At 46.3% G+C, this 10755-nt stretch overlaps 1 protein-coding gene across 1 annotated transcript in view; it reads left to right on the forward strand.

Annotated features, from left to right (window-relative positions):
• Positions 1–9774, forward strand: part of LOC107111796 (ras-related and estrogen-regulated growth inhibitor-like) — a 70661-nt gene extending 60887 nt beyond the window's left edge. The window contains exons 4-5 of the mRNA XM_015412829.1: positions 7737–7810; positions 8934–9774. Of these exons, the coding sequence (XP_015268315.1) occupies positions 7737–7810; positions 8934–9419 (560 nt within the window). The 3' untranslated portion in view covers positions 9420–9774. The remainder of the gene's footprint in view (positions 1–7736; positions 7811–8933) is intronic.
• The last annotated feature ends 981 nt before the right edge of the window (positions 9775–10755 follow it).

The raw sequence follows: 10755 nt of genomic DNA on the forward strand, positions 1-10755 counted from the left end.
TAGCGGCCAGTTGCTTGGCCGTGGGGATAGATTTGCACGGCACAAAGCTTAGAGAATAAATCAACTACCACCCAAATTACCGTTTTTCCCTCAGAGGAAAATCAGTAATGAAGTCCATAGAAATGACAGCTCATGGATGCTCTGGAGTTTCTAGCGGCACCTTCCCTCCCTGCCTTTTACACATCAAACACGTTTTACATTCGCTCACAAACTGAGAAACTGCCCGCCGGACCCCCGGCCACCAGAGCTGGCGGAGAATCAGGTGCAGAGTCTTCAGGTAACCAAAATGTCCCGCTAACTTGCTGGAATGACATTGTGACAGCATCTTTCCCCGCAAGGTTTCAGGAACATAAATTTTGTCCCCCTTCGCCCAAAGACCATCCTCCCGATGCTCCAGCCCCTCTGCCAGTACAGTTTCTAAGTCTTGAGGGGAGAAGGCAGAGATAAAAGTTTCTAGCTAGCCCGAGTCGTTCCCCGGCACCGCAGCCTTGCCCGCTCGGCTGGTCTCCCTCTCCCTTGCTTAGCTGCGAGTGATCACGCCCCCCCCCCAATTGGGCTGGGGGAAAAATACTGTTCATCACCTCCTCCCTCTGACTCGCATGTTGCGGCAACCGCGACAGAGCATCAGCAAGGAAGTTCGCCTTGCCTGGCAGGTACTTAATTGTGAATTGGAACTTGGAGAAGAATTCTGCCCATTCTGACCTGTTTCACGTTCAGCCTTCTAGGCGTACGGAGGACTCCCAAATTCTTATGATCTGTCCACACTTCAAACGGTACCCTCACCCCTTCCAACCAATGGCGCCAGGTGCATAAAGCCAAATGCACTGCTGCTGCTTCCTTGTCCCACACTGCCCAGTTGCGTTCAGCCCCTGAGAACTTTTTGGACACAGAAGCCAATGGGTGCAACTTTCCATCGGGGCCTTTCTGTAAGATGGTGCCGCCCATCACGTCGGGATGATGCAAAATTGGCTCGGAGGTGAACAACGCCTTCAGTGCCTCGAATGCCTGTTGGCACTCCTGGGTCCAGAACAGTTTGCATGACCATCTAACTGCGCTTGGGCCCTTCCCCTTGGTTTTCAACAAGTCCGTTGGGGCAGAGTTACCTGTGCAAAGTTCTGGAGGAAGGTTCTATAGAAATTGCAAAATCCTAGGAAACTGCAGTTGCTGCCGTGTCTGGGGGGCCTCCCACCCCAACACATCCCGGACCTTCCCTGGATCCATCCCCAGCCCCTGCTGGGTTATGCAGTAGCCTAGGAACTTGATCTCTGTCTTATGGAACTCTCATTTAGACAGCTTAGCATAGAGGCGGTTCTCGTACATGGCGGTGAGCACCTCGCGCACAAGTTTCACATGCAAGTCCATATCTTGCATGTACACAAGCACATCGTCTAAATATGCCACCACCCCTTTGAACAGATGCTTGTGTTACACCTTATTTATTAAGTTCATAAAAACTCCCGGCCCGCCACTCAATCCAAAAGGCATCACCAAGTATTCAAACTGCCTTAGCGGCGTGTTAAACACTGTCTTGTATTCGTCCCCCTCCCAGATGCGCACCCTGAAATACGCATCGCGTAGGTCCAGCTTGGTGAAAATTCACCCCGTTGCTACCTCGGCAAGCAAGTCTTTGATCAGGGGGAGGGGGTAGGCATTCGACATGGAGACGGCATTCAGCCCCCAGAAATTGGTGCACAATCTCAAAACCCCGTCCTTTTCCTTCCTGAATAAAACGGGGCGGCGAACGACGACTTAGCCGGCAGGTGAAACCTCGTTCCTGGTTTTTATCTATCAATCGCCTTAGTTCCTCCCACTCTAAGGGGTTCATAGAGTACAGTATCCTCTTTGGCATCTTGTGCCCCAGTAGGATTTCTATAGTACAGTCAGTATTCTTATGGGGAGGTAATTCATTCGTTTTTTTTTCTCTTCAAATACTTTCCTTAAATCATGATACTCAGGGGGAATGGCATTCAGTTCCTCTCGTGCCAAGCACATTTGCTCCGGCACCGGGTTTGGCTCTGCCCCCCATTTTGGGTCCCACTGGTGTGCCTTGCACCGGGGGTCTAGGAAAGTCAAACAGTCCTTACTCCACTTTACGTAGGGATCATGTGCCCCTAACCAGGGTTTCCTCAGCACCATCAGGAACTGTGCTGTGGGATGCACTATGATGTTTTGTAGTTCCCAGTGTCCCCCCACCCCAATGGGCAATTTTACAGTCTGATACTGGCACGAGCGCATTGTGGTGCCATCCATCTGGGAAAACACTACTGGCTCACTTAATTTTACCACTGCGGCCCCGAGTTGAACTGGTTCTCAGCTTTGCACGCTACCTGGATCCACCTGGCTAGTGTGAGCGGGTTGTCTTGTGCCAACGCCTTCTCTAGAATGACCGCATTCAGTCCCGCTCTGTAGAACTCGATGAGGACTTCTTCCGGCCAGCCCAACAACTTTGTGGCCGTTGTTTTAAACTCATCTGAATACTCTTGCACCGACCTGGTCCCTTGGCGAATTCCCCGCAAGTGGGTGCAGGCCTTCTCGTGTTCTAGTGGATCTTCGAACTGGCAGCGGAGGGCCTGCATAAACGCGTCCGCATCTCTCAGCTCTGGGGCGGCCACATTGTACAGCCCCACAAACCAGTTGGCCACTCCATCCCGGAGTCTGGATCCTACCTAATCGACTCGTTGCTCATCCGTAGTAAAGGTGTGGCCCCACTAGCGCAGAAGGAATGAACCACAAGCTATGGACAGAAGGAGCAGTGAAAGTGGAAGTATCACCCGGATCATGTGAAGTTATTACACAAGGAGGGCAAGTAGGAAAATACATATGGCATAAGAGATACAGTATGCCTGAACAACTTGGGTGTCCGGTTCTCCAGGCATTCAAATAAATCCACGTTTGTAGCAAAGTAGCATTTATTAAAGCGATGGTGAAATCAGGAACATAAGGATTGTTAAGAATGGAGACTACCTCTGGGGTACAAGGTAATAAACAAAATCATACCAGGCCGTGGCCAATGGGTCCTTTTCCCGCGTGCGGGAAAGCAGGTAAAACAGGCGCCCAAACCCCTGGGAACAAACGGTCTTAAACATAAACATTAATTTGGTTCTCAAGCCTTAGCACATAATAATCAAAGCAACTCCAATACTCCTTCCAACCTCCAGCAGTCGACCTTGGGCATTATCTAAGTTTCAAAGCAGTCCTAACAGGCAGTGAAAGGAATTTACCTAATGAGCACAGCAGAAGCAACAGGGAAACACAAGCTGGTTATCACGGGAGGGGGGGGAATGAACTCAAGCCAGAAGCATACAATGTTACACAGAACTCCATGGCAGCTTGCTGACATTGGGGAGCAATTGGAAGTGCCAGCTGAAGAAGAGAAAGAGAAGATCAGCAGAATGAAGAAAAACCAGGACCAGAGGCTAATAGTGGGCACTGAGATAATGGGCACACTGCAGAGAAGACCTGCATACCTTAAGGATTATGTAACTGAATAACAGCACAAGAGACCCTGCATTAGTATCAGTCTATTTAATTTAGTTCTGTGGCTAAACAAAACTTTGACCACACAGTTCATTTAGTGGATTTATTAATTGTGGTACTGTTAAAATTATTTATAGAATAGAGAGGACAAGAAGCGGGGACCCATGATACGCGGGGGGGGGAGAAGGAGGAGGAAGCAGCCACAGGTGAGCCTTCTCCCCCACCTCCCCACACTGACAGCGAGGCCCGGGCCCACCAATCCTTCTCCCCCCCAACCCTCCGGCACCGACAGCAAGGCCCGCGTAGCTCCCAGCTGCCGGACCCGCCAATCCTTCTCCCCCCACACACCCGCACTGGCAGCGAGCTGCACGGGCCTGCCGAGCCTTCTCCCACTCCCCCCGGCACCGGCGGTGAAGCCCAAGCGGCTCCCAGCCACCAGGCCTGCTGAGCCTCCTCCCCAATGGCCAGAACATTCTTTGCGCCTGCGCAGGGAACACTTTTACTTTTGGGGGGATTTAAATATCCCCCGTATATTTTTTCAACTTTTTAGATTTTTGTGCACACCTGGAGACTGCTCCAAGTGTGCGGGAAAATCTCTCTGCCCCCCCCAAGTGCCCTCGATGTGCGGATTTAGATATCTGCACGGAGGGGGCAACTTGGCTATTAGATATATAGATGTATCACGATAAATGGAACTATGTTAACAGGAATTGTGTTCCGGGGGAACGGAGCAGAGTTCTGTCTCTCTGGGCCTACACTTAGAAGTCCAATAAATCCCTCTCAGTATCATAGCAGTAACCAACTCCCTTCAGCTTCTACATACTAACCCTTCCTGCCTCAGGGGGCAGACCTACCACTAACTTAAGATGAGGGAAACAAAATCAGACCCACGCTAGCCTTGCCTTCAGCCCACCAAGACGTGTTCTTTTCCTTTTGTTAAATGGTTTATTGATTTATTTTCAAAGTGTCCGCAGTGGCTTACAGTCGTATAAATCATAAATGCAATAAGACATAGATAATAAAAACTATAAAAAAACAATTTAACCACTCTAAAAATGTAGCAACCAGCACCAGTCAGAAAATCCAAACTCAAACCCGACAATCAAATTATAAGCTGCCCTGTATCAAAGGCCTTCTAAAACAAATTGGTCAGCGTTTTGTTGGAACGCAAGGTGGGAATGGGCCAAATGGGTTTGCAATGGAAAGGGATTCAACAATCTTCAGGCAACAGCTAAGAAAATTCTCTCTCTGGTGCCCACTGGCTTCACTTCAGACAGCATGGATTTATAGAACAGGATGCCACCAGAAGATCTCACATTTAGGCAGATTCCCATGATGGAGGTGGACTTTAAGGTACCTTGGTCTAACGCCTTTTATGGTTTCACGGGTCATTTCGTAGAAAAAGAGATTTAGGAGGTCATTAGCATAACTCATTAGCATAACTTATTTGCATATGCCACACACCCCTGACATCACCGGAAGTGTGTCAGAAGGCAACACCCACCGCTCAGGCTCCATTGGACTGTTTTGGATGGCTAGCTATTGGGGGGGGGGCGTGCAGATCTGCCCTCACAGAGGAGGGAGAGCTTGTACCTAAATAAAACTTGGTCTTAAAGGAGCCACTGGACTGTTTTAGATTGCTAGCTATGTGTGTGTGTGGGGGAAACGTGCAGATCTGCCCTCACAGAGGAGGGAAAGTTTGTACCTGAAGGCGGGCCGGTCTTAAAGGAGCCACTGGACTGTTTTAGATTGCTAGCTATGTGTGTGTGTGGGGGAAACGTGCAGATCTGCCCTCACAGAGGAGGGAGGGCTTGTACCTAAATAAAACTTGGTCTTAAAGGAGCCACTGGACTGTTTTAGATTGCTAGCTATGTGTGTGTGTGGGGGAAACGTGCAGATCTGCCCTCACAGAGGAGGGAGGGCTTGTACCTAAATAAAACTTGGTCTTAAAGGAGCCACTGGACTGTTTTAGATTGCTAGCTATGTGTGTGTGTGGGGGAAACGTGCAGATCTGCCCTCACAGAGGAGGGAGGGCTTGTACCTAAATAAAACTTGGTCTTAAAGGAGCCACTGGACTGTTTTAGATTGCTAGCTATGTGTGTGTGTGGGGGAAACGTGCAGATCTGCCCTCACAGAGGAGGGAGGGCTTGTACCTAAATAAAACTTGGTCTTAAAGGAGCCACTGGACTGTTTTAGATTGCTAGCTATGTGTGTGTGTGGGGGAAACGTGCAGATCTGCCCTCACAGAGGAGGGAGGGCTTGTACCTAAATAAAACTTGGAATTGAGTGTCATCAACATTGGTTCTAGCATATCTAATCATGTTTATAAGAACCAGTGGATTCTGTGTGTGTGTGTGGCTAAAGCAAATTTAGGAAGCAGTCATAACCTAACCTCGAACCAATGACCAAAATTCAGCAGGCAGCTCAAAAATGAAGAGAAACAGATCTTTATGACCTAAGTTACAGATTTATTACAGCTAGCTAGAGTCCACCAGTCAAAAGAAAGTCTATATTCACATTGTTATAATTCTTCTTCACTGAGTGTAATTGGTGCTCTCTTGCCAAACTTACTGGCTATAATATTAAGCTCCATCTTCCAAGGGATCTGTTTATGTCCATCTAGAAGAGCCATGTGACTGAACTTGGCTGGTACCACACTTGAATACAGAAAGGTCCTTATTCTACAAATTCATGAGAATGACTTTTCTGATGTACTGGATGGAAAAGTATAGTCAGGGCTATTTAAATCAGAGTTGTTAATTCTGGTAATATCTGGTGCAGATGGTCTCCTTGTTTTTCACTCAGAAGTTCAGTCCCACCCTTTTACTCCCACACCAAGGATCTAACAGTGCACATTCCATACAAAGTTGAGGAGGGACTTGCCCACTGGTGCTTTTTGGCTTGTGGCCAAATGAGATTTCTTACTGCTTTCTCCAATAAATGCTTGGTGGAGAGTGCAATATCATAAAAGGAACACATTTGAATATTTCACATTATGTCCGCCATGCCTACAGGGTGCAGAGGAGAAGGGGAGATAAGCCCCACTTGTGATCCTACTTGGCATGCTCACAGACTGCCCCAGCCAAAAGGAAGCAGACACAGTCTAAGGCACTGGGAACATCTTGTGCTGCCTGGCTAGTAATCCACAGGGGCACCCCCTTCCTCAGCTAAAATTTGGTAGGGGCTTGAACCTGCTAGCTTCCGGCTCATAAGAACACACCGTTCTATAAGAAATGAAAGGGCTTTGCAACTTATGATGACTGCAGAATTACTATGCAACGTGTTCTCATTTTCATAAGTTTGGAGTGTGCATGTTCATAATGCGTGCAGGAGGATTCCTATATTAAACTCTGTACATATTTAATGGTGGTCTCAGGGGTACCAAGGAATAAATTAAGGAGCCTCATTTAGAATGCTCTTTGGCTTTTTACCAGGGCTTTTTGCAGATGTGTGTGTTAAGTAGAGATGTGAAGGCCCGGAAAAAAAACGGAAAAATTCGGGAAAAAACCGGTTTTTTTTCCGTTTTTTTCCTGAAGCCTTTTTTGTTTTTTTCCGAAAAATTGGAAAAATTGAAAAAAGAAAAGAAAAGAAATTGATTATGGAACGTTTTATTTTAACACGATGAATAAAATATTTTAAGACAAGGTGTTCAAATATTTTCCAAATCATTTCTAAAATATATATATATGGTATCTGATTGATCTAATTTCTGTGCACTGAGGACAAGTAAGTCCTAGGTTACAAACTGAACTCTCCAATGCAAGAACAAGATGCATTTCTTCCTCTAGGAGGTGCGATTGTCAGAAGAAAGTAAAAAAGTTTCAGTTTTGTTTTTGCATGTGGTTGGGTATTCTGTTTGTAATAATTGTTTGGATACACTAAATTTTTAATATGCTAGTTGTAATAATTTCATGCCAAGTAAAAATGTCCATAGTTATATTTTATGTTCCTAAAGTAACAGAATGACTTTCAATCTAGAAAAGACAAAAGAAATGCTAATGTAGCATTTTTTTCAATTTTTCCAAAAATGTCCATTTTTTTCTGAAAAAACGGGTTTTTTTCCGAGCTTCAAAATTTCCGGAAATTTTACATCTCTAAAGTGTCACTTCCGATTTACAGTGACTTCTGTGAATTAATGCCCTTCAAAACACCCTATCCTTAATAGTCTTGCTCAAGTCTTGCAACCTGAAGGCTGTGGCTTCCCTTGACTGAGTCAATCCATCTCTAGGAGAATTCTCATACATATTTCTTTTCCACAGAGATGATTTACAGGCATACAGCTGTGATTGATGGAGAGATGGTGCATTTTGAAATCCTTGACACAGCAGGACAGGTATGGTTATAATGTAGTGGATGGTATCACAGATCGTTGTATTAAAACAAGCTCTTCTTCGTGGCACTGAACATTTTTAAAATATGGATTTCCCTCATATATTTCCGATTTTGTTCACAGACCAAAATTTCCAAAAGCTCAAAGGCTCATAAAAGAGTGGAAGAAACAGGAAGTGGTGTTGGTGTACAGGCTGATGCTGAGGGATTAGGTGGACCTTAACAGTGACAAGTTTCATCTTGATGTGACACAAAGATAAGATGTCTGCACAAGGGCTAGCAGATGGGAGCATTCAGATACTTAATAGTATTTGAGAGTTGATTGAAGGGTCGTTAAACTCAAGGCCATGCTGGCTATAATTTCAATAGGAGGTTTTGGCCAGTCCATAAATCAAAACTGAAGTCACAGAGGGGGGAAATGAAGACCGCCTTCCCTTATAAAATCAGATTTGCAGTTTCCATATTTGGAAAAAAGGCCAAATGTAGTAAGAACTGGAGAACAGCAGAGAAGCTTGTTTAGGATACGTATGTTGCATTTCTCTGTTTTGATTCATTTGTCGTTTCCTGATCGGATGCTCTGGAAGCTTTTTGGCACAGATGCATGTATATTAATTGTTATTGTAGAGTGGTGTTCAGCACTTCAGTTCTTGGAAATCATGAAGGATTCATTCTTGGGTGGTAGATTTTTAATGGTTTGTTACAAAGAGAACACACTTTTTAATTCTATTTTTGCATGAATCCCAAATGAATGTCTAGCTGTTCTGATCCAGCAGTTAACCTGGCACTGAGGAGCTTGCACTAAAAGCATATATGTGGGGGATTCACTTTTTATTAATTTTAATTTTACAAAGTGAACAGTAAATTGTGTTAAGAGACGAGTAATCTACACAAGTTCATCTTGAGGGTTTGCCGTTAGGCACATGCTTCTGAGAGCAGGTGCAGCGACTGTCTATGGGCCACGCTTTGTGCACACAGGACCTTCGGCTGACTATTATGTTGCCCTCTCTTTTTGTACCGTGTGATATTATACCTTTGAGAATGCTGGGCCACGAGGAGCAAGAAGTTTTTGGCAGAGAATGTGCTGTGTGCAGAGAGTCTTTGTTTTGTGACTTGTCTTTCTGTCCTAGGAGGAAGACTCCCTACAAATAGAAGAGAAGATTAAGTGGGGAGATGGCTTTGCTGTGGTTTACTCGGTCACTGACAGATGCAGCTTTGACGAAGTCATGAGGATGTGTTTCCTCATCAACCACATCCACTCCAGCCCGAAGAGGAGCAGTGGGAGTGAGCAGCCACCAGTGGTGATCATTGGAAATAAGAAGGACCTGCAGTTTGACCGGATGGTGACCTCTGAGGATGGGGAGAACCTTTCCAAGGCCTTGAAGCATCCTTTCTACGAGATTTCCACCAGGGACAGCTACGAGGAGACTGTGATGGTGTTCAATACCCTGTATAATGAGCTGATGAAGCAAGGGCATTTTTCTCCAGGGACCTTCAAGAGGCGGGCTGTGTCTAAACTGATGGAGAAGATCCCTAGGATTCACGCCAACTCGACCCTGACCTCAAGTGGCAGGAGCCTGAGCTTCAACTCTTTCAGAGACTACATCCCGGAGTGAACTTTTGCACAGGCATTGTGTGGTGGTGAAAAATACATACAGGGACCAGCAGGAGTGAGCTAAGGGGAGGCTGCAGAACTAGTCACACTCCAAGTCCAGGGTCCTGTAAATAGTTAGGAAGGGTCTTTTGTTTTTTTAAAAAAATCCTCTTTAATCCAGGAAGATCATATGGTGACCTTCGACTGATAGTAGCAGGGGCAGATATGGGCAGAAATGTACCCCCTCTTCTCCTTTAGAAGTTGGCTTTTTAAATCTTGGCCACTTCTTCGCCTTCTGGCCTCACTGCATATTATGATATTATGACCAGTGTTCCCTCTAAGATGAGTTAGTGTGAGCTAGCTCATAGTTTTTTAGCATACAGCTCACACATTTTTGTCTTAGCTCAGGAAGGAGGGCTCCAGAGCAAACTAATTCATGCAGTAGCCAAATTGCTGTCTTGCTTATCCAGATCTAGTAGGAAGGCATTGAAATTAGTAGCTTGATTGGAGTTGTGGATTTAAAAAAATGCTGCTTACATAGAGTTACAAGGATATAAATAAAATTTGACGGGAGAGAGAATAAATTCAGATAATCTGTAAATTTGTAGCGCTGGATTGAGCAAAAAGGCCTTCAGGTGTGATGCAATGCCTTTCTTTTGAGGCAAGCGAATCAATAAGCTCCCCACCCAAGAACTTTGAAGCATGAGTACGCAGGTCATTCTTCTTCTCTTGGTTTGCGAATGTCATTACCAGGGAATATATTTAAGCCTCTCCTTCATTTCAGTAGACTTCTGTGACTACATAACAGGCACATGCGGCTGCTTACACCAAGTCAGTCCATTAGGGTTGCCAAGTCGAAATTTCTCCTTACCGGGGGACTCCTGCTCCACGGCTTGAGCGTGCGCGCGCGCACAAAGCGCACGCCGCACACACGTCACCAGGAAGTGACGTGACGACGCCAGGCATGCTGGGGGCGGGGCCACGACCATCCGAGGGAAAACCATAGAGTTTTCCCTCGGATGACCGTGGCCCCGCCCCCAGCGTGGTTGCGTTACTTCCGGATGACGTGCACGTCGAGGAGGGGTTCCCCCTGGGGCCTGATCCGCCGGTGGTGGGGAACGGGCCTCTGGGGCGGGGGTTTCCCTACCCCCCGTGGGGACTTGGGAAGCCTACAGTCCATCTAGCCTGGGGCTGTTTCCTCGGCGTGGCAGCCGTTCCGCAACAACTTCATTTCCTCCTCTTCTCATCTCCATCCGTTATGCCAATTTACCTTTTTTAAATTAACTGGAGAAAGGAGGGATTGAACCTGAGATCTCCTACAGGGAAGACATGTCTCTGCCACTGAGACAGAACCTTTC

The sequence above is a fragment of the Gekko japonicus genome, unplaced genomic scaffold (genome assembly GCF_001447785.1).
Source record: "Gekko japonicus isolate JY-2015 unplaced genomic scaffold, Gekko_japonicus_V1.1 scaffold1149, whole genome shotgun sequence".
Classification (NCBI taxonomy): Eukaryota; Metazoa; Chordata; class Lepidosauria; order Squamata; family Gekkonidae; genus Gekko; species Gekko japonicus.